We start from the raw sequence: 23,887 nt of genomic DNA, 5'->3' as shown, positions 1-23,887 counted from the left end.
TGCCGTTGCCACTAATATCTACTGCCCTTCAGTTAACAACACAAAAATTAGCAGCCATAAGTAAAAAACAGCAACAATAAGCACTCGAGCAAACATGCCACAGCTGTGTGTCAGTATCCCTACCTACAAACATACTGCTGCACAAATATATACTAAGTATACGTGAGTGTGTCTGTGCAACGATATAAATATTTTATGGGCGGGATTTCAAAAAGTCTATGCAATGCGCACTTCATTCCAATTCGACATTTTGTACACCCTCAACACTGTCTCAACAAAGCGTCTCTGCGTACTGTTGTGTGTCCAAAGGCAACGTAAGAAGAACATGCACAAAATAATGAATTTCCCTTTTTGTGTGAGAGAACTTCATCATCACTTTTCGAGCTAAGGACTAATGTTCATCAGCAGTCACATTATTGAAATATTCTACATGATAATCATGTTCTTTGTTTCAACTTAATTATGTACATATCATTATTATCATCATCATCAATTTCATATTTTTGCTCTTATGCACACTTTTCTCACTCACTCTCTCTCTCGCTCTCTCTCTCCGCACTCAACTCCTCTTCCTATGCAATGCTATTTGTGGTTGAAAATTTTGTCTCCAAAATCCGAAAAAGCTTTACTTAATTTTTTGGCTACAGTCAATGAAAATATTCGACCAACTAAATATATACGTTTATAAAGGACAAATATCAGATAATATAGCACAGATATTCCCGATGTCCAGTGCTGGTGTTATAGGCAAAGATTTCAAATGTTATCAAAATAATTTGTCTTCTTTCAGTTTTATCGTTGAAATTGTTTGTGTGTGTGTGGAGATGTTGGCGATGTTTCATCATTCTGTTTGTAGAACAAAGTTGAATAAAAAATGCTCTGCAAATTGTATAAATGTAATAGATCAAACGCAACTATTATGCCACAATGCTTGACAATCAGCTTGTAAAAATAAAGAAAATATGTTGTTAATTGTTATCTTAAATAAAATAAGAATACTAAAAACACGTATTCTGAATCATGAGTGAACAGTTGCTAACTCCATTTTTACAAATTTTACAACACAGGAAAATAACTTATAGACATTTTTCAAGTATTTTGCAAAACTTTGAGGAAATACTTGGAGTTTTTAAAGCAAATAAAAACTCTATACGATGCAGAAGAATTTGATTTTGATTAAAAGATTTCGCATTGTTTTTGGTCTTATCGAACTTTATGTGCCGCTTTTGCATTTAGCAAATTTGCTTTTGATTTATTGAATATAAACGGGAAAAAATAAACCAAGTACCCTAATCCGTTGGAGACTATGTATTTTTGATTTCTTTTACTTTCCATACGATAACCACGTGTTTTTGGTTCATCAGCAGTCACATTATTGAAATATTCTACATGATAATCATGTTCTTTGTTTCAACTTAATTATGTACATATCATTATTATCATCATCATCAATTTCATATTTTTGCTCTTATGCACACTTTTTCTCACTCACTCTCTCTCTCCGCTCTCAACTCCTCTTCCTATTCATTGCCAACTAACGGCAGCCATTGAACCAGTTAATCCTTAAACACACAACAAATGTCGTGCAAATAAGGCAACGAATGGTTCTTTTCGCTGTTCGCTTATCAATTTCGTTTGCCTACACTGCATGCGTCTCTTTTACTCCTGCGCGCGGTGCCCTCCTAAGGCTTCACCAGCAGGGGTAGTTCAGATACAGTTGTCTCGTTCCTTGTGTGCACTTCACACAAACACATGTATACATATGCATTTTTACCTGGTGAGCATACACACTCCTTCATAAATACATATCTACCTTACAGTGACGAGCATCCTTGTGCTCTCTTCGTCAATTTTTGCTCCTTTCACAGTCCAATTGCTTGTGCTTTTGTGTGATGCTTGTGTTGTTCTTATTGCGTCGGTTGTTGCTCTTGTTGTTGTTATTGTTTACTAGTTGTTGTTTTCCAATTGAGCCAGCAACCACCACCACTATCACCAACAGTCATCATTACCCTTAGCATTCAGCCCCGTCGGCAGTGGCAGTAGCAGCGGCAACTGCTCCTTTTGGCATTCTTCTAAGGACACACTTGCCTGTTTGGCTTCATTTCGTTACGGTCGTCGGTTGTGTGATGACACGTTACACGGTGAGCAGGAAGCAAAGATAGGTTGCATAAAAATGTCGACAAAAACTGAATGCAGGGTTGTATTTGTTGATATTTTTAGGTTAAGAATCCGTTTAAATTGAAATCCTAGCTGCTCCTGTTTTAAAGATATCCACATTTTACATAGTTATGATAGGACCGACTTTTGCGAAAGAGAAAAACATATTTGTGTATTATATATTCAACAATGTATGTGTGAGTAAATGTGTGTATATATATTATGTGAAAATATAAGTTTATGTAAGTTTTTAGCCGGTTTCGATCGTTTCCAAGGCGCACCACGTGGAGGCAACTTACTTTGCACCTCTTTGTTCTTTTTTTGGTTTTATTTTTTTATATTTATTTTCTTGCTTTATTTTTTTTATATTTGTTTTTTGTTTCCTTTTATTTCTTTGTTGGCTTAACATATAATATAGTCACACATTTTAGTATTTAAATATTTTATTATTTAATTAAGTTTTTATATATGCTGGAATAAAAATGTCATTACAGTTTTCTTCAGGCGACTCACAAAAGTTGGTTCATCAATCATATTTATTTTGAATCTATCCCAGAATTTGATGAAATCCCTATGAACTGACTCTCCGGCCTGCTCGGACCATAATCCTAAACCATCGTTATTCAATAATGAAATAGATTGCTTTAAATGTTCAAGGATAATATGGATTTTGACAGTTTGATAAATTCCAGTACTTTTCAAAGCTGTGCGGAGTTCGTTAAGATTTTTATCAAAATTACTAAGATCCTCTTGTTTTGCGGAAAAGCATGTATTCACGATTTTGTTCATGGCTTTGAACGAGGCAATATATTTGGTATTGTTTTTACTGAGAGTTTCTTCCATACAAACTATGTTCGACATTTTTTGGAAGACACTGTCAGCAAAAAATAAAAAATTGCAAAAAATCAACGAAATTTTCTGGTAACTTCAGACTTGCACTTTACTGCTCAAAAGCTACATTTTCAAAATTTTTCTAAAAGATCTGATTATAAATTGTGATCAGATGAAAGTGTCTCCGAGCCAATAATTTTGTACGGCACGGTACTTAAAAGTAATCTAGGTTTCACGAAAGAAAAAAAGGTACATACTTATATTAATCATCAACTATTGCTTATGCAAAACGTGCTAAATTTAAAAAAAAAAATCGCATATGAAAGAGCACCAACCCAACTCGTAATAAATTTAAGTATATAAATTTTAGTATTTAGTATAGAAATATTCAATTGAAATACGCCAATATTAAAATGAAGCGCCTTGCACTTAACGGATGCTTTTTCATAATTAAGTTAAAAAAAATATATTTAAATTCCATGCTGTCTGTAATGGGATTTGAACCCTGACGCTCTGGAAATTAGCAAATTGTGGCAAGCATCTTCGTGCACTCAGCTACAGCCAGACATGTAAATGTGCATTCAAATGTTCAGTTTGATTCAACACCACGTGTGCGTGGTATGAAAGTATTGTTTTTAAGTACGAACATTTCAAAACGATAATCAAATAAAAAATATTCATGTTTACTATGCGTTATTTCCCCCAGTAAATTCATAAAATTGTTCTTAATATTACAACGCGTTTTTTCTCTCAGTGTAGTCATTTTTATGCAAAATTTGTGCAATCAAATCGAAAACCGGGACACTTAAATGGAATCCGGGACATTTTAAGGTTGGACCGGGACACCGGGACACCGGGACAATTAGTCTAAAACCGGGACATGTCCGGGAAAACAGGGACGTCGGGCAGCCCTACACACAAAGCGCATACTTTCATGCGATTTTCTTCATGATCGCATTTGTGTTCTGGATGTACAATAGTCATTATTTCCTGACAGAAGAGTACATAAATACCAAAATAAATGTCATACAAGCTTTGAATTTATTTACTTATTATGAGGAGTACCGTTGGCCTAAGTTAGAGCATTTTTATTTCTTGCGCAAGCGCAGTGCGACTTGCCTGCGCTACTTGCTTATAGCAACAGACCTTTAATAAAAAATTACTACCGTATTATATAGCATATAATATTGTATACATACATACATATATTGCGATATTGAAAGTGTTTGTAATGAGAAAGTTCACGCTACAGAAAAAGGTAATTGTGGTGGTTTATCTAAGTTGTATACCGGTAGCTCCCAATAAATTTCGATCAATTGTTCTTTCGGTAGGAAAAAATGAAAATGTTTCACATTGACTTGACCAGTTTTAGATAGTTAAAAAAGAGAAACAGATTTGTATGAGATTTCTTTTCGTATAAATATGCTCTAATTATCGAGAAGTACGCCTTCCTCTTTTGCAAATATATCCTATCAGAAATATATAAAATGTGGATATCTTTAAAACAGGAGCAGCTAGGATTTCAATTTAAGCGGATTCTTAACCTTAAGATATCAACAAATACAACCCTGCTTTCAGATTTTGTCGACATTTTTATGCAACCTATCTTCGCTTCCTGCCCACCGTGGTTATGTGTTGTTTCGTTATTCATCGTCTTTTCATAAACTGATTGTAGCGCAGCACTATTGTTGTTGTGTAAAGCGTATCAACTAAAGGATTATTGAAACTGATTTTAAAACTTAAAACAAAAGTGGTGAAGTACACAGTTTGTACTAAATAACTGTACATTGATCATCTTGAATTAAAAAAAAAAAACTGTATGAAACGCATTTAAGTTAATCAAAGTGCGAAGTGTTCAGTGATTGCCAACCATCAACAGAAAGCTCCAGTCATCTGAAGGCAGCCCGCTAAATATGGTTTATTTTGTACGTATTTTGAGTTATTATTATTTTGTAATTATGTAGTTATAATTACGATTGGAAGATTTCTTCGCGAACTATTTTTAATATAATATTTCATGGCAAACTTTTTCCGTCGGAGGTAGACTAAAATTTTAGTTTTCCGTCGGCGATGTCTCTTTTCACGGCACATAATTTTCGTAGGCTCATGTAAATTTTGTTGAAAAGAAATCAATCTTCTCTGATTAAAATTAGAAATTTTTTTTAAGTCGGTGACGACCAGAGAAAGAGTTGCCACCTGTTAAAAATGTTTTAATTAAATTAATACGCGGAAACGACTGACCAGATTTGCATGACATTTCGCACAGAGATAGCTTATGACCTATGTTGGAAAATAGCCTACTATTTTAAGAGTTATCACGTATTAGGAAAGTTTAATTAAATTAATACGCTTAAATGACTGAACTGATTTGCATGAAAGTTTGCACACAGATAGCTTATGACGTAGACTGGAAAATAGGCTACTTTTTTAAGAATTGCCACCTGTTTGAAAATGAAATTTTGCTCAAAGATGGTTTATGACCTGGTTTGAAAAATAGGCTACTTCCTTAACCGGTTTTCCGATCAGAACGAAATTTAGTACACTTACTACGGATTTCGGAAGGATGGTCTTAGACTGAAAGTAAGTCCGATAACTCAAGACCCCTCCCATACAAATTGGAATTTTCATATTACATACATATCTCTGGAAGTATTTGTGGGAGAGAATTGAAACTTGGTATAGTGATATGTATGTGAAATCAATGCTGGCATTAATCGATTGATGTTTTAATCAGTTAGTTAATTCGATTAAATTCAATCTGATTACAGTTAATCATGATTAATTTTTATCTGACTAACAGTTAATCGTAACCGCGATTAAAAAAATTAATTTTTTATCATTAACTCCTAATTTGACCAAGTAGGTTTGGTGATTAATTAAGTTATGCTGGAATTTCCCTGTGCACACAAAGCAAGTTAATCCGGTATAGCTAAGTTGGTTTTCCTCATCAATCTAAGCAATTTGGTGTGCATTTTCATTAAGATATATACCAACAAACGTTTTACAAACTAGGTTTGTAAAAGTTCCCAGTTTATGTATTACTAATAACAAAAATTATATTTTTTTTTTATATTATGTGCTTTTTATAAGCGTAAAACACAAAATAATTACTATAACTGGTGTTTGGTTTCAAACTCGGACAAACTAGAAAAATGAATCAGATTTTATTTTTAGTTGGATTAACGATTAATGTTTTAAATTAATTAAACGTAATCGCAGCCAGCGATTAACGATAAAAAAAATGTTATCATTAATCGTATAGTTGATTACGACTAATTAATTTTAATCGTCAAACCCGATTAACATTTTAATCGTTAATTTTTAATCGTTAATCAGATTAACAGTTTGCCAACACTGTGTGAAATCATGTTCATATTCACGGAGAAATATGGAGGTTTTTGGAAAATTGGCGTAGCACCTCCTATACTGACTGAAAGTTTCTGCATATCTCTTCAAATGTTTGGGGTAAAGCGCTCAAGCTTGGTATGGAAATATATATGTATGTATGAATGTGAAACTAATACCATGCTCATGGAGAAAAATGAGAGTTATTGGAAAAGGTGGTGTGGCAACTCCCATGCAAATTGATTTTTCTATGCTGCATATCTCTGGAGGTGTTTATTGCAGAGGACTGGAACTTGGCACCGAGATGTGTATACAAAATTAATTCCATACCCATGGAGAAAAATTGCGTTATTCGAAAAGGGGACATGGTTCCTCCCGTACAAATTTACTGTTTTATACTGCTTATCTCTGGAGGTGTTATGGTAGAGTACTGGGACTTGGTACTGGGGTATGTAAAATCAATTCTAAATTCATGGAAGAAGATTAGGGTTATAAGAAAAAGGGGCGCGGCACTTCCAGTACAAATTTACTTTTTCTTGCCACATATCCCTGAAAGTGTTTGTGGAAGAATACCGGAACTTGGTATGGAGTTGTGTATACAAAATGTATCAATTGCTCATGGAAAAAATGTGAGTTATTAAAAAAGGAGGCATGTCGGCTACCATACATACTAAAAACTTCTTAATACATAATAAGTATTTTCAATTTGTTATGGAAATTTATTTTATAAGTGCCGTACTGACAGAATAAATTTCATTAAATGGAAAAGGGAGAGCCGGGTTCGGCCTTATAATCTAAAGCTCTCTTGAGACATTTGCTACAGTATACTGCAGTAATGAGAAGTGATATTAACCCGCCGTGGAACCTCCAAGAAGGTTACACGTTCACGCGTCGTATACCTGGAACCATTTTAAGGTAAATATTTCGTATGCCTAGCGCGCTGACGAGATTTTATAATTTTATAGTTTTAAACGGCCTAAATACCTTAACTCGCTTAAAAAATAACGAGCTATAACGAAATTGGGACAGAAATAAAATCTAACATCATTAAATTATTTTTCATATTTGTATGAAAGCGCGGGGTAAAACCCGCGGGTATAAGCTAGTATATATATATATTTAAGTCGTTTTTTTTTGCTAAAAATTACTTGTATTATATATTTTTTATATTTTTGTAAATCATATGTTTTTAGTCATATGTTTGGTCAAAAATATTGTTCTTCGAAAAAAAACATGCAAAATCCAACGGATATATTAAAAAAAATAATTTTTTGTACTTTTCATTATATTAATATTACAGATTTTGAGACAAGAAACGCGATTCCACTGTTTAAAAAACGAAAAAAATGTGAACCCCTCAATTCGAAAAATGCATTATATATTGCATTTTTTATGATTTGCATGCAGCTGTGCATCCTTCTCACACAATTTTAGTGCTATTCAAGACCTTTAATTTAAGCCAAGGTAGAAGTCTGATAACTAAATTGTTACGATTCTGAAATTTCATTCGACGTTTTACGCAATTTTTGGCTGTTAGAAGGCCTTAAGGCTTCTACCTTGGCTCAAATTAAAAGTCTTGAAATGCACTTATTGTTCGAGGGATATAAAACTGAGTGAAGGATGCACAGCTGCATGCAAATCATAACAAATGCAATATATAATGCATTTTTCAAATTGAGGGTTTGACATTTATTTTCGAATTTCGAACAGTGGAATCGTGAAGAAATAAGAAATATATACATTTTTTGTTTTGGAAAAAATTTTGCATATTTTTTTCGAAGAACACTATTTTTTACCAATTTGTTTAAGATCAAGGCGTAATTGTCAATGGCAATATTTTTTCGTGAAAGGGATTTACTTTAGCTTTCAAGACCATTTTGTTTCGTATCAAATGAAGGGGTTAATTTTCCCTATTTCCTTAATCCTTTTAATCGAATTTTAGCTCCAAAATGGAGAATTTTTGAAATCAAACTTTGTGTTGCTAAAACTCGGATAAAACCGATTTTTTCTAGAGAAAGTCGAATTTCATCTTTATTTCCAAAAAAAAAACTCTGCAACATTCTTCTTTCTGACTAAATTTGACATCACAGTGAATGGCACTACATTTGCCTTAGGAATGCAAGTAAATAAATGCATATTTTTCGATATGATGCATCGAAACAAAAAATCGATGCCAAGAAGGAATAACAGTCAAACGCAATTTTAAACAATTTTTTGTAAAAAAACAAGAATTTTTGTTGATTTTTTTTTTTTAATTTTTAGAGACATTTACGTTTGTGGCATGAAACTTTTGCCTGAGAAGACCCCTAGTAAAATTCTCCGAAGAATAATTTTCTAGAATATATCAATCCACTAACGACCTTCCAAATTTGCTTTTTGCGCGGTTTCTTGAAGTAAGGCTTAAAAAGGACCCTTTCAGGCTGCAGTTAAAATGTTCTACGAAAATATTTTAATATATATGTCTTGACCTTTAATTTCGCTCAAAAATTTATTTTAATAATTTTTTCCACCTTTTTGAAAAGTACTTAGGCTGAGACATGAAAACTTTAGTAGCCCATAAAATAAAAACACGAGCTTACTTTTGCAAATCCATAGAGAGTTTTACTACTGGGGTTTAACTTTTTAAACAGGTGGCCACCCTCTTCAAGCACCTCACAAATATTTTAATTGTTGTATAGTATTTTAAGCACAACACTTCTTTAACTAAATTCGACTTTTCAAACAGGTGGCAACCCTCCTACATGTAGTTAAAAAAATAAAGTTTATTCAAAACCATTTCCATTGATATCCATATTGGGGTAATTTATTTAACTTATTAAATAATTTGAATTTGATTTTCTAACATATGACATCTCATTTTTGAAAATCGTTCTAACAATACAGATTTACAATACAGTTAAGCAACCGTTTCAAGGGCTGGTTTTCAATAGCTTTATTTGAAAATTCTTTAGAATTTTTGTGAAAAAATTAACAATATTTGACAGTTTAGATAGCAACTATTTTGAAAAAAATCAAAACAACAGTTTATTGTCAAAAATATTCAGTTTTTTTTTTAATATTGTACTACGCCAAGTGAAATATAGAAATAAAATTAAAAACAAAATTAAATTGAACCGCCAAAATTTTTTGTGGAATTATTTTCTTCTATGTACAGATATGAACCATATCTGACCATAAATACGGCTTTTTCAAATATCTCGACATCTGTGCCACCTAGCGGATTAATTATGTGTTGGTGTTGATTGATTTTTCCGATTGGGTGGTAAGATGATTTATTTATACATCATATTGAATTGTCATCGGGTTTTAAGCAAAGTTTGAAGTTTCAAGTCTCTAGCTCATCGGAAAGTTGGCTAAAAATTTAATACAATGTTATTTTTGTACAACAATTAAATACACTACAGAAAAATTATTGTTAGCCAGATAACCTGATAACCAGGCAAGCGTGAATAACCACAATATTTTATTAACACAGGTAAAACATAATAAAAGCTTGTAAAAATGGGTGCAATTTAAAATTTTAATGAAAAAAATTAACAAACTTTGAATTTTTTGAAAATTTTGAATAATTTTGAAAAAATAATCAAATCACCTACTCTACTACTACTACCTGTTCAATATGCCTTGGTCTTACCTTTATTTTCGTAGTATGTTGACGGCATGTACATAAAATGTGCTTTACCAAAAGAAAATTTTTGAAGTTTAGCCATCCAGTAATAAGGCAAGAACAAGGTCACGACTGGCCGACGACTTGTGGAAGGTATAAAGAAGCTGATGATAAAAAATTGTAGGGAGTACAAAAGACGGGGTCATTTGGAGGTCGCAAGTGCAGCAGGCCAAAGCTGTCTGGAGTCAAGTCTTCGATACCAGAATATTTAATCTGAGACTATTTTAAACACTGATAGTTCTTTTGAAAAGTACCATACTACAAAAAAAATATAATTTAAAGAACGTTCTACTTATATTCCAAATTTCGTCTCCGAAATATCAGACATGGCTACACAACACTTCAAATAAATTTAGTCTTAATTTACTTAAGAACCAATTTAAGGCCATTACTGCATACCACTTTAGTTTCCAAAAACAAAAAAAAACAAAAAAAAAACTTATGAATTTCATAAATTACTTTGAGTACCAATTTGCAGCGCCTGCCAATTTAGACAATTAATCAATTTATTTATGTATATGAAATAGTGTTAAAGGCGTGTAAATATTAACACATTTGCTGTGCAAGCGAACACTTATGCGCGCACATGAGTTTGTATGAGAAAACACATAAGAAATCTGGCATGCAGCCATATGTACATACATACATATGTATGTGAACTGGTAAGCGCTACTTGAGCAGAATTTGTGTTGCTTTCGAAGGCAAGAAATTGACCCACTCAAGTGAGAAATCGAGTTAATTAAAACGAGAAAGTGGCAAAATGGTGACGCGCAAGGGTACATGAGTACACACACATACATATATAACTATGTACATATGTATTTGATAATTTGTGAGCTTCAACATATTGCTGCAAGTAGGAAGAAGTAAAGCCAGTTAAGCCAACTGTAAGCCGCAGCAGGCACAACGGATGTCGCACATTAAAGTTGATGGACGTTATGTGTTTGTGGGGGCTGTGCGGAAGAAGTAGAAAAGTTTTTGACGATTCAAGTGGAAAAAGAAGGAAGTGAACTTTTACACTTGCAGTCAAGTGTGAAGAGCCAAAAAACAATCAAATGAGATTTGAAAGAAAAGAAGGGAGTGAGAATGCCATGCAAATTGTACGATTTGTGAGGAGAAAAAGGGTTAGCCTAAGCAAGGGGCGATAGAAAGGGAGCTCGACTGATTTGGCGCGAGTGTTTATACGCAAACAGCACAAGCCTAGTTGGGCCTTTGTTAGAATTAGTGTAGCGCTCAAGCGCTGGGGAATTATTGAACGCGCTGAGAAGCGTTTTACAGCGCAAATCAAAACGTGTCCCAGTGCCTTCGGGCCATATGCTGGGAAATCGGTAAGGTATGCCGGCAATAAAGGAGTATATATAAATAGAAGCCACATGCAAAAAGCTTTCAAAGTTGGGAAAAAATTGTTGTTTTTTGTTTTGTTTAAGGCAACGCAGTTTGATCTGTGACTGAAGCGCAGCATTTCAAGGATATTCAAAGGATATATTGTCAGTATGCACTCAAGTGTGCACTCACAAGCCACATACAATTAATACTAGCGCGGGCTGGAGCCGTCAATATCCGGGCGCGGGCAAGCGCTGAGCCAAGCAAGCGCTAACAGGATTCGGCATCGATTGATGGGCGGCGATGTGCGAAAGTGATTTCATGTCGGTTTTGTTGGTTGCATGGTCGCATGCAAATTGCCGGCGCCGTATTTAATGATATTTGATTTAGTTCACCAGCTTTTGTCAAATATTGACTTTGAAAATGGGCTAAAAACGTGTGCTTGCACCACAATCACTAAGCGGCTACGGGCCCCTAACGGTGTATTTATGGCATCCTGCCGGCGGGAAAATCGTAAACGTAAACGATGCTGTGGTTCAGCGTTCCACAAATTGAATAGCAAGCGACATACATACATGGAGCGAGGCGCAAGGCAACAACACAATGCGCTTTTATAGTAGGGGGGCGCGGCATATGCTGTGAACGCACTTTGCCTGTTGCGGCAACAATTCCGGCGGCAGCACAGCGGCGCGCCGCCATCGTGCAGGCAAATAAAAACAGTGGTAGAAGAATAGAAGAATATGCGAAGCATAGAGTGTATATTAAAAGATTTTCTAGCAAATTGCACACATTGTTTAGCATTAACGTATGCGTTTTTAATTGTTAACCCGTTGCTATTGAATATTAAACGCAAACTAATCCCCCCCTCTTTCTCTATTCTTCTCTCTCTCTTTCTCTTGCAGAGGCCGCAACCGTGTAGTCCATCGGGTGTTATTGCAGTGATGCCGCCATCGAAGAGTCCCACCATGGAAACGGCCGCCGGTCAGCAAGCAAATGCGCGCGTCACCGCTGCCGCCGTCGTTAGTGAAAGCGACGCGGAGCAGCAGCGAGCCGCCACGCCATTGAGCAACAGCGGCGCCCGCACCACAACTACCAGCACAAGTTTACCCAATACGCGCTCATGTCCGCTAAAGTTTTCTATAGCGAAAATTATGGAGCCCGATCAACGCGCCAACAGCGCTGAGTGCCTCAACGCGCACGAGGGCGAGGATTCGGAGCGCTCATGCAGCCCCATAGAGGTCGCCAGCGATGAATGTGAGTCTGAGCAGCGCGTCGAATTGCTACAGTCAACAGCTAGTCAGCAACAATGCACCAACGCGAGCGGCAGCGAAAACTATGATTCCGCCTTTAAAAAATATGTGCCCTCCTCCGCTGCGGCTGCCGCTGCAGCAGCCGTCGCCACTACTGCTACCAATGCCGCTGCCGTGCAACAATTTGTGAGCACACGTCATCAGGAATTGATGTCGCAATATCCGTTGCTCTATTATGCGCCCAATCAGCTGATGTGCGCCGCCGCCGCCGCGCAATATGCTGCGCTAACTGCCGCGCAACAGCAAACGCTGCTTGCCAATACCGGCGCTGCAGCACATTTGAGCAGCTTTACCGCCTCGTTGAACAGTTTTCACACGCAATCGCTGCGTCGCAACCTTAGCGCTTCTGGTCATCATCTGGCCGCTGCCGCGGCAGCTGCTGCAGCAGCGCAGGCACAAGCGCACCATGCGCATCATCAGGCGCTTGCAAGCGCGCATCCACAGTTGCAGCAAACGTTGGAGAAGCATCATCAGCAACAGCACAAGTTAAGGGAAGGTGGAGCCAGCGCGGGCGCTTGTCATAGCATGAAGCGCAAGCATAGCGCCGGAGTTGTAGCTGCTGCCTCGGCTGCTGCTTCCGCGAGTTCAGCTGCACAGCCAGCACCCGCTTTGAATGAGCATGGCTCTTCACGCGGATCCTCGCCCGCTTCACGCCATCTACGCTCGCCATCGCCCAACTCACTCGACGACAGCCCTGGCTCTGCGGCGGGCAAGCAGAAGACATTCTCCTGTCTGGAATGCGGCAAAGTCTTCAACGCGCACTACAATCTCACGCGTCACATGCCAGTGCACACAGGCGCGCGCCCATTTGTTTGCAAGGTGTGCGGCAAGGGTTTTCGGCAGGCATCGACGCTGTGCCGCCACAAGATCATACACACCTCCGAGAAGCCGCACAAGTGCCAAACCTGCGGCAAGGCCTTCAACCGCTCCTCCACGCTGAACACGCACACCCGAATTCATGCTGGCTACAAGCCATTCGTGTGCGAGTACTGCGGCAAGGGTTTCCACCAGAAGGGCAACTACAAGAACCACAAGCTGACGCATAGCGGCGAAAAGGCTTACAAATGTAATATCTGCAACAAAGCCTTTCACCAAGTCTACAATCTCACCTTTCACATGCACACACACAACGGTAAGAAGCCATATACGTGTAAGGTGTGCGCCAAAGGCTTTTGCCGCAACTTCGATTTGAAAAAGCATATGCGCAAGTTGCACGAATTGGGCGGCAGCGACCTCCTCGACGATGATTCGCCACCGAGTTTTGAACGCCGCCGCGAGTATACCACACACATCTGCAGCACGGCAGCCAATTGACGCCCGACTCATCCGCTGGTAGCTTATCGCCACCGATCAATGTCACCACTCCGCCCCTCTCCAGCGGCGGAGGCGGCGGTGATGGCAGCAACTCAGCTTGGCATACGCCACAATATCAGACGCTCACCAGCGCGCAGCAGTCTTCAGCTGTTGCAGCAGCGGCCACAGCTGGCTATGTGCCGCATCACTCGCTGCCACAAATGAGCAGCAGTTTTCGCGCAACTGCTGAGTATTCTGCCAGCTCTGCGTTTATGCAAGTCGCCAATGCCGCGTCGACTAGTGCAACGGCTGCTTTGGCCGCCAGCCCCAACAGCGCTGTGCAAATGATATCCGCCCACCAGCAGCAGCACCACCAACAACAACAGCATACGGCGGCTCACCAGCAACTCAATCACCACCACCAGCATCATCACAATCCTAGTCACCATCATCCGCATCATCATCACCAGCGGCTTTCGGCTGCAGCTGCCGTTTCCGCCATGGATCAGGTGCCCTTCATAGCGAAAGTGTTTTGACAGCGCTACTATGCGGACAGTTTGGCCACAACCGCAACAACACAGCATGCCGCAAGCACTCTGAGTGCTTCCTCGAAGAGCATATTCATCGATTGACTGCAGTTTGTAGCAGCCGCTGCGGCGGCGACAGCAACAGTGACATCGTCAACGGAAACGTCAGCGAATTCGAGTTTTGCTGCGACGATGTCGTCGGATATGGAGGACGAAGAGGAAGCTGAGCTTCTTGTTGATGCTGTCGACGAGGTCGTCCAGCTTGATTTGACTAATTCGCCTGTGGAGCAGTTCGAAGAGCAGCGCACAGCATTGGGCACGGCCGTCGAGGCGCTCAATCGTCTACTCTGAGCTGTTGACTGCTGTTGGCTTCCAAATGAGAAAATGGTTTCATGATAGGGGCACCAATGCCTGCTAACCTCCAACATATGATCTCCGCTAGGGCAAAAGTGTGCAATATAGCGTTTGAATGCGTGATGCAATGCGAAAAGACCGCTCAGGACCGCGAAGCATGCGCTCAGGACCGTCTCTTGTGGACACTCTTCTGCGAAAACAAAGAAATTTTAGCTCGAAAATTTCATTTCAAATTTCTGTTGTAAATATTATTCCTCAAGAGAGAGCGTTAAAGTAACAAATGAGAGGGTAAGAATAGGATTTCGTTAGTTAAGTGAATGCACTAGTGTATGAATATATGTATATTCGTAAGTTTATGTTATATATATGTATGTATGTAGGTATCAATACCTAAATGTGAAATATCACCTTATAAATCCCAGCCAGCAAGAAAACGTACATTTTACGAACATTATGTTTTACGAGGGATTCTCGTATCGCCAAAAAGTTAGAGAAAAGCTCGTAAACGACAAAACAAAAAAATATAAAAGAAAGAGGCTTGTAGTAATTTGTCAGCACAAGAAAAAATTTTAGTTTTGTTGACAATTTTTCTTCAATCACAATATTTTATAAGTAAGTAGTTTGTTAAATATTCAATTTAAGAAAATTATTAAGTATGTGATTTTTTGGCGGACTGGTGCAAACGCACAGGACGATCTACCACTTTCTTTTATAATTAAACTTCTTGTAAGTAGCTACTACATATGTAATTCAAAAATACAAATTAATTTAACGAGTTTTGCAATTCTTTCACAGGCTGCGCGGAGCAACACTAAAGGATTTAAACGTTTAATTCCCCTATAGCGCTATTGGTTTGGCCACGACTGCGGCAATAAGAAGTACGGATAATAATATTATTTATTACCACTTTTTACTTAATTAAATTTTCCGATTTCCAATGGAGTTTAATCTTTCACTTTATTTTCTTAGGTGCTTTTCGTCAAAAATTTAACTCCGACGAAGAAGTTTTTATTTCCGTTTCAAAAAAGCACTTCCAATATGCTCACGACCGGCAAAAAAAAATTGGCAGCCTATCAGCAAGAAAGATAAAAAATAAATTCAGCTACTTTATAATATATATTAAACCCCTCTTATTTAACTGTTAATTTGTTAACAGATAGTTTGTTAATATGTATTTATCTGAAAATATCTTCACATATACAGTGCCGGGAAAAAATATTGGCACAGAGAATTTTTCGGCATGAATGCAAAGTTTTTTATTCTGATTTCTTCTCTAATTGTTTTTTATAAAAATATAGTTAGTATGAAGTTCAAATCAGATTTTTTAGAAAAATTCTAAGTATGCAGTTTTATAGCCGATTCAATTTTAGTATAATAAAGTGCACGCTTGAATAGCTAGAAATCCTCTTTGTTTTTTGGCAATTTTTTATACGCAGTTTCTTCCATACAAAAACAAAATGTCGCCCATAATTTGCATGGAAGAAACTGCGTAAAAAAATTGGCAAAAATCAACGTGGTTTTCTGGCAACTTCAAGCTTGCACTATGTTATACTAAAATATAATGGGATATAAAACTGCATACTTAGAATTTTTCTCAAAAATCTGATTTGAAAGTAGGTCTTCATACTAACTATATTTAAAAAAAAAAAATTTCCGAAAAGAAATTCAAGTAAAAAACTTTGCATACATTGCGAAAAATTCTCTGTGCCAATACTTTGATCCGGCACTATAAATATTTATTAATTATAATTCCATTCAATGAAAGAACTACAATAATTTGAATTAATTAATTGCCTTTATTTCTAGCATTCAAAAACAGTAGATAAAGCAGTGTAAAAAGACGCTTTTTTAACGTAAATTAATCGTTTACGAGACTCGTTTACAATTAAAAAACGGACGTAAAAATATTCGCATACGAATGCTTTTTCGATCCGTTTACGACTGTTCGTAGGCGATGCACAATTTAAAGCGAAAAAGTGCTCGAAAAAGAGTCGTAAACGGCTATCATAAACGATTTTTAATCCAGTTTTTCTTCGAGAAAATATCCAATTACGAGCTCGTTTACGATGATTTTGCTGGCTGGGATGTCATTTATATAAGTACATACATATGTACATTAGGGTGCACCAAAAAAGTTGCGGTTTTTCCATCAAAATTATAAAATATTTATTATGTGAATTTTAATACTTCCGCCAAAATATTACGATTTACGTGAGCTAGGCCGATTAGAAAATACCTCCAAAAATCTTATTATTGTGATTCTGTTAATAAAACGTTTAAACGTTTTTATGCAGACTTTTTGAGCATACACTCTTCTATCATCTGAGATGATTATTTAGAAGAAATATTTTTAAAACCTATTTTTATTTATGTATATAAAATGTGTTTGAAGCAAATATAAATCTTTTTTTTGAATATTTTAGCGACAGACTTAAAATATAATAAATTTTATAATTCCGACGAAAAAACAGAATCAATTTTTTCTAAGTAGAGTGATACACCCTAATGTACAAATGTATATCAACACAGAACTTACATATCTTCTACGCCCACGTACAATTCAATTTTAAATGTAGTAGTTTTAGTGAAATTATAAATTAGTTTTATTTATAAAAAATTGTGAGATTTATAAAATAAAATTTAATTCAAATAGAAAAAAAAACAAAAATTATATAAAAGAAAATATATATACTATACAATTAATTAGACGACCTTAGACATTAATTAATTGAACTAGAATGATGAATTGAATGTGTTTGAATTGAAATTACATTACATGTGTATGTATGTACATGCATATGCACGTATGTATGTGTATTAAAGCAAAATAAAATTGCATATTTATGAAATTCTAAAATCATGTTTTTATTTTTTTTTTAAGAATTTGCTATAGCTGACGGTTGTTGTCTTTTAGAACGTAGTGGTTTACGACACGGCTAACGTGTAGCAGTTTTCTCAGATAGTTAGGTGGCCATTGAGTCTTTGAAGTCTTTTACAACAAAGTCTAAATCTAAAAGGGAGTGTTGAACTCTTCTAAATGCCGTAACTAGTCAGCTCGATCTCGATATAGTTTGGATCGCTGATCGTCACAACATTTCCGGCAACGAGGCTGAAGACGAGTTCACCAGAGAGGGCGCCACATTGGCCTCCATCGTGTATCGGATCTCACCCCCAATTGGAACCATATACAGAGAAATCTTTCTGCACAATCTTCAGAAATCGGATCAAAAGTGGTGCATGGCCAGACCTGACGTTGCAAGAGGCTAACTATTATCCAGTCATTGGACGGTTGGCAGCCACGCCAGAAGGCTGGGCACACCTTACAATGACTTCTGTAGAAGCTGCAGAAACGAAAACGAACAGGTAACAGTAGAGCACCTCCATTGCAGATGTCTAGCTTTAATGAGGAACGGGAACACCATACCCTTTTTTAAATACAGAAAAATATAATAGGGTTCTTAGCCAGAAACTGAAAAAAGAGAGCGTACAGTGCGAAAATAAATTAACCATATCCCAGCCAGCGGAACGCTCCGACTATAGAGTCAAAGGGTTTTTCGTTATGTTATTTTAAGATTTTTCCCTTTGTATCTAGTCTGTAAGGTGGTTAATGCCATAGACTGAAAACAAACAAATTTGAATTGAATGGGAAAAAATAAGTGTGTTCTTAAAAGGGGTCGGTATTCGGTAAATGAAGGCTCCTAAAAAACAATCTAATATTCTTGGAAACGGACGCCGCCTAAAACTGTTGAAGCGAATGAATTAATCGGTAAACCATAACGAAGAAACAAAATTTTTGCCTAACATTAGAACTCTACAGGCTCATTTAATAGGAAATTGGTTGCCCCGGGCAAGAAATTTAACAGATAGAGTGAAAAGTGGTTCAAAAGTTTAAAGAAACGTTTATCCAAAGATGATGAAAAATATATTTTTTATTAATTCCATTCTTTCTCCATTTTTTCTTGTTTTTGTGCAGAATATTATGTAAAACCATTTTATTTATTTTATTTTATTTTTTGAAATTAGGAGCATTTTGAGAACCGTAAAGCCTACTCTTCGTGCCATTGTCGAAGTATGAAAGCAATCCCAAAAAACTTTATCTAAGTTATCTGCCGTTGATTTCAGAGGTACTTTTCAAAAATATACGAGTAGAGTCCGCACAGAGTTTTGCGGGTTATTTGAGTGACCTTACAGGTACTTTGACTCCTTTAAATAGTAATATAGGCGCATCTTGTATACAGATCAGGACCTTTTCTCCGGCAGTTATGCCACTTTGGGACTCTTTCTGGAGTCGAGTAGTATCAGGAAACTCTGTAAGGAATCGTTAGGTTCAAGAATTAGGAGTTCTCCTTTCCTTTCCAAGGAACACACCAATTTAGTTTTGTTAAAATAGAGATTTGAGCATGAACTAGATCCAACCCTTGTTAGAATCCAGACCCGGATTGCATAAAATCGCCCAGAAAAATCTTTTATAACTTTGGTAACCGCTTCCTTTCGCATTCATTGAAGTTGTGCATTATAAGTAGCTAAAAATCTGCTATTCGCTTGCCTTACCAATTACATATAAACTGTTGTTATATATTAGATTACCTCCAATGACATGCCTAAGTTAAAATAACGCGTTCTTTGAGAGCTGGAAGGAAAGCAGTAAATATTTTATTCGAGATTCACTGCTTACCCTCTAGATTACAGAGCGCGTGATTTTACCAAATGAAATACTTTTTAATATAAACAGAAATCCATTTGCAGTCAAGAATGAGATGGTAGGGGATCAAGGCTTCTAAGATAGCACGCGAGATTGGGCCTGACTTCAACAGAACAGTACAAAGGATCTGCTAATTGGGCCAAGGGTAGACAACACAATCTGCGGATGCAAGCGAGGAAAACGTGACTTTTTTAAAGATATAAGATCGGGGAGTACAATAATAAAATACCCAAAAGGGTAAAACGAATTTCAAAACCTCATAAACGGCTCAAAGGGGTTCGACTAAAGCAACTAAAATAAAACTAAAATAACGGCAAATTGAACATTGATTGAACCGTCACAAAACTTGGTCAGTACTACACAGACATAATGGCAAATCTGAGGTGAATATTAGTCAACTAGACTTGAACTTTGGACAGTGGGTGCCGACCTTCTTCTCGAAGCAAATTTTCCATGCGATCTAGTCCCAGAAGAGGCATATCACCACAGGGTGGTCAAGGGTGACGTTTATACCGTAGGCCGGCAAGAGCTCCCACAACTCTACCAAGGATTTCAGAAACAGTATTACTCTTGACCGCTTGCCAAGAGCTTAACATGCATATATAAAGGGTAGGTGGGTTGAGGCGATCGTGAAATTGATAAAGGCAACATTATTTAACAAATACTCCACTATGTGGGCCTTTCTCCTCATCGAGGCGGCTTCAAATAATGTTCTTCAGGGAGCAATTATCAGATCCCTTTGCATTGACATCGAATTAATTAAGCGTATGTATGTACCGCATGCTCGGAGTCAGAACTCTCTTGGACCTAGAGACTCGATGATGTGCGGGCTTTAAACCAGCTGCAAACCCTCTTATGACGGTTATTGCCCTATTCACTAGGAAGTAAAAGATAGCTCACGCGACTTAAGGATACATTTTTGGGCATATGCTTGGCACTTTCTGACAGAGTCAAGGGCTGCGGTCAGTTTTAGAAGCACGTGATGCTTTCATTACCCGGGATCTCTACGCATTAGTATTATTTGAAGTTCAAGCGGCCGGATCGAAGCCCGACGGGACTTTTGCAAGGATTTCTTTATTAACCAGTGAAGTCTTTTACGTGCTGAGGTAGCCGCCATTAAACAAGCAGTCGATTGGCGACTATTGGGAAAATATTTTTTACCAGGTTTGGAACGATACTTTAAAACAAAAAAGTTCTCTATTCGCAAGTATAACTTGAAAGGCTTTATGGAAATGTAACTCTCGCAGATATAGAAGGGCACAAGGCATAATTACACCCCGTGGCAAATTATAAGCGCACCACAAGTTTGACAAGTTTTAACAATTTATTTTTTTATTATTTTATTTATGTACATTTTGATTAAAAATTGGTTTATTAAATAGCAAAAATCGTATAAATCCAAATCTAAGCCTAAGTGCAATATTAAAAAAAATTCAAAATTTTTTCTTCAAAATTTTAAGATTTTTAATTAGATTATTTAAAAATATTTTGAGTATGCAGTTTTGTAGCCCGTTTAGTTCTACTATAATAGAATGCAAGTTTGAATTACTTAGGACTTACCATTGATTTTTGGTATTTTTTTCTTTGTTTAAGGTGCTGCTCATATAAAAAGATGGCCATGTTCATCTTTTTAAATATAACTCAAAAATAGTTATATGTATGGTACAATATGTATATTGGTTAAATTTATTCGGCTTCGGCAAATTATAATTATATTACAACAAGTACTAAATTTGTGCAACGATTTTTTAAAATAACTTTTAAAATTAAACTATGTGATTAATTAATCTTTTTTTATTCAGTGCAACCTAGAATAATAATATCAAATGAAAGAGAAAATTCTGCAGAATTTAAAAAATTAAAGTTTTTTGGTTCAACAAGAATAGATATGTAGCTATTGAAAATGGCCTTTTAATGGATTTTATTTTTTAAGCTAATAAAGTTTGAAGCACGAAACAGGTACGCTTAAAAAAAATTAATTTCTGGGCACACGTATGTTTTATATATGATTCTATTCATAATCTCTTAATAAATCGATAAACATAAGCGTCATTAATTTTCATCAAAGATATAATAAGAGATTATGGAAGAAAGGTGGCGTTTGCCGAAGCAAATTTTTTTGAGAAATTACCATAACGCAGAAAATAATGATTTCTAATTATTTGGATGCTGCTTTAATCGTGGTACTGCGTTTATTAAGTGTTGCTTTTATTGAGGGCGTACTGTTAACAAAAAATTAAATTGTTAAAATCTGGCAAAAAAGTCACATACTTATTGGGCTTAAAATTTTAACGCAAGGCGTATGTAAGTATACTTACATATTTTGTAATTAGGGTGTACTAAGCATTATAATAAATATTATATGTATGTATATATGTACATGTTAATTATCATTAATTAACCACGAATATTTCAAGTATCTACATACTTAGTTTAGCATTCGGCCTCTTCAGACGTGGGCGGGCTGAAAATTATGCATTCATTGGCAGTCTATAGCATTCAACATGAAGTTGTAGACGCTTTGCATCTTTTCTTTAGTCGTACCTACGTATTATAAAGGTAAAGCTCGCCAACATTTTTAGCCAACTTCAAATGTTCACTGTAGGTTTTTTTCTCTTTGAAATTTCCATTCATACCACTTGGCCATTTTTTTGTAGAGAGACACGGTAGCTCGTTTTTTATTTAGATATGCCTATGTATCTTTATTTTATACCATACACATACATATAACAGCTAGGCACATATATGAATGTCTGTACGTTTTCATGTCCTTTGTGTCTCCATTTTTATACCTTTCATGAGCATGAAATGGTATTATAACTTTGGTCCGATGTTTGTAAGTACCAGAATAAGAAGAGATAGACCCATTAAAATGTATACTTATATGATCAGATCGTCGAGCTGAGTTGATTTATCCATGTCCGTCTGTCCGTCTGTCTGTCTGTTTGTATGCAATCTAGTCTCTCAGTTTTAGAGATATCCGGATCAAATTTGGTAGGTGGGTGTATTTTTATAATGTATTAATCATTTGTCGGAACCGGAAGAATCGGACCACTTTAACATATAGCTCCCATACAACTGATTGTTCAGATATGAGATTTTTCGTTATAACTTCTCCATTTATGCAGCTACGAACATGAAATTTTGCAGCACTTGCACCCATTATCAACAGAATGCTTACGGTGAAAATTACAAAGATCGGTTCACTACAACCTATAGCTCCCATACAACTGATTGTTCAGATATAAAATTTTTCGTTATAACTCCTCCATTTATATAGCTGGGAACAGGAAATTCCGCACTGTTTTCAATAATTATCAACAGAAAACTTACAGTGAAAATTAAAAAGATCGGATAACTATAACCTATAGCTCCCATACAACTGATTGTTCAGATATGAGATTTTTCGTTATAATTCATCCATTTATGTAGCTAGGCACATGAAATTTTGCACTGTGGTCACTCATTATCAGCAGAAGACTTACAGTGAAAATAACGAAGATACAACTGATTGTTCAGATATGAGGTCTTTTATCATAACTCCTCCATTTATGCAGCTAGGAACATGAAATTTCGCACCATTTTCACTCATTATTAACAGAATACTTACGGTGAAAATAACAAGGATCGGGTGACTACAACATATATATTCCATACATCTGATTGTTCAGATATGGGATTTTACTGTAAAACTCCTTTATTTGAACAGCTAAAACCGATAAATTTCGCAAGATATTTTATAAATAATAATACAAAGTCTACTGAGAAAATCGTCAAAATCTATGCTGTATAAGCTTTATCTCCTATAGCACTGATTGTTCAGATACCAGTTTTTGCGATATATCTCCTATATGTAGGAAACTAAATCCAATAAATTGTGTTACCGGATTACATACCGATCACATAGCAGTGAAAATCACTTAGATTGGTGCCATATAAAGTATATCTTCCATACCTCTGATTGTTTAGATGCGATTTTTAAGTATGTAACTCCTCTATCGATGTATGCAGATGTATTCAAAATCAGTAATCTGTCAAACTAAAATTTGCAGATGTTCATGAAAGGTATGAAGCCTTCGGCATAGCCGAAGACAGCGCTGCTCTTACTTGTCTTATTTAACTTAGAAATAAAAGTGCATGCGAGAATGACAGTCGTTTGTTGGTTTTGAGAGCAACTAAAAAATGCAAATGCAAATGCGCATAAATGAGAACAATTAATTTTGCATTTCATGAGGCTTAAAACACTTACAGCCACACACATACTTGCTCATATGTATGTACGTTTATGCATCTAATGTGCACTCAATAGCATACAATGGTATACAATGTGATAAATAAAACGACGGTCATTATGCAAAAAAGCACCAAAGCTTTTACT

General features: G+C 36.4%; 1 protein-coding gene across 1 annotated transcript; it reads left to right on the top strand.

Annotated features, from left to right (window-relative positions):
• Positions 1-2,114: 2,114 nt before the first annotated feature.
• Positions 2,115-15,247, top strand: LOC118741091 (fez family zinc finger protein erm-like). The gene is given in 4 exon segments (XM_036472926.1): positions 2,115-2,141; positions 4,664-4,913; positions 12,226-13,918; positions 13,921-15,247. Coding segments are annotated over 3 exon segments (2,247 nt in total). The 5' UTR covers positions 2,115-2,141; positions 4,664-4,901; the 3' UTR covers positions 14,463-15,247.
• Positions 15,248-23,887: the final 8,640 nt, after the last annotated feature.

This window comes from Rhagoletis pomonella, unplaced genomic scaffold, assembly GCF_013731165.1.
Source record: "Rhagoletis pomonella isolate Grant_MI unplaced genomic scaffold, Rhpom_1.0 Rhpom_scaffold_00006, whole genome shotgun sequence".
Taxonomy (NCBI): Eukaryota; Metazoa; Arthropoda; class Insecta; order Diptera; family Tephritidae; genus Rhagoletis; species Rhagoletis pomonella.
The sequence above is the reverse complement of the archived record's forward strand: the minus strand, read 5'-3'. Positions and strand labels throughout refer to the sequence as shown.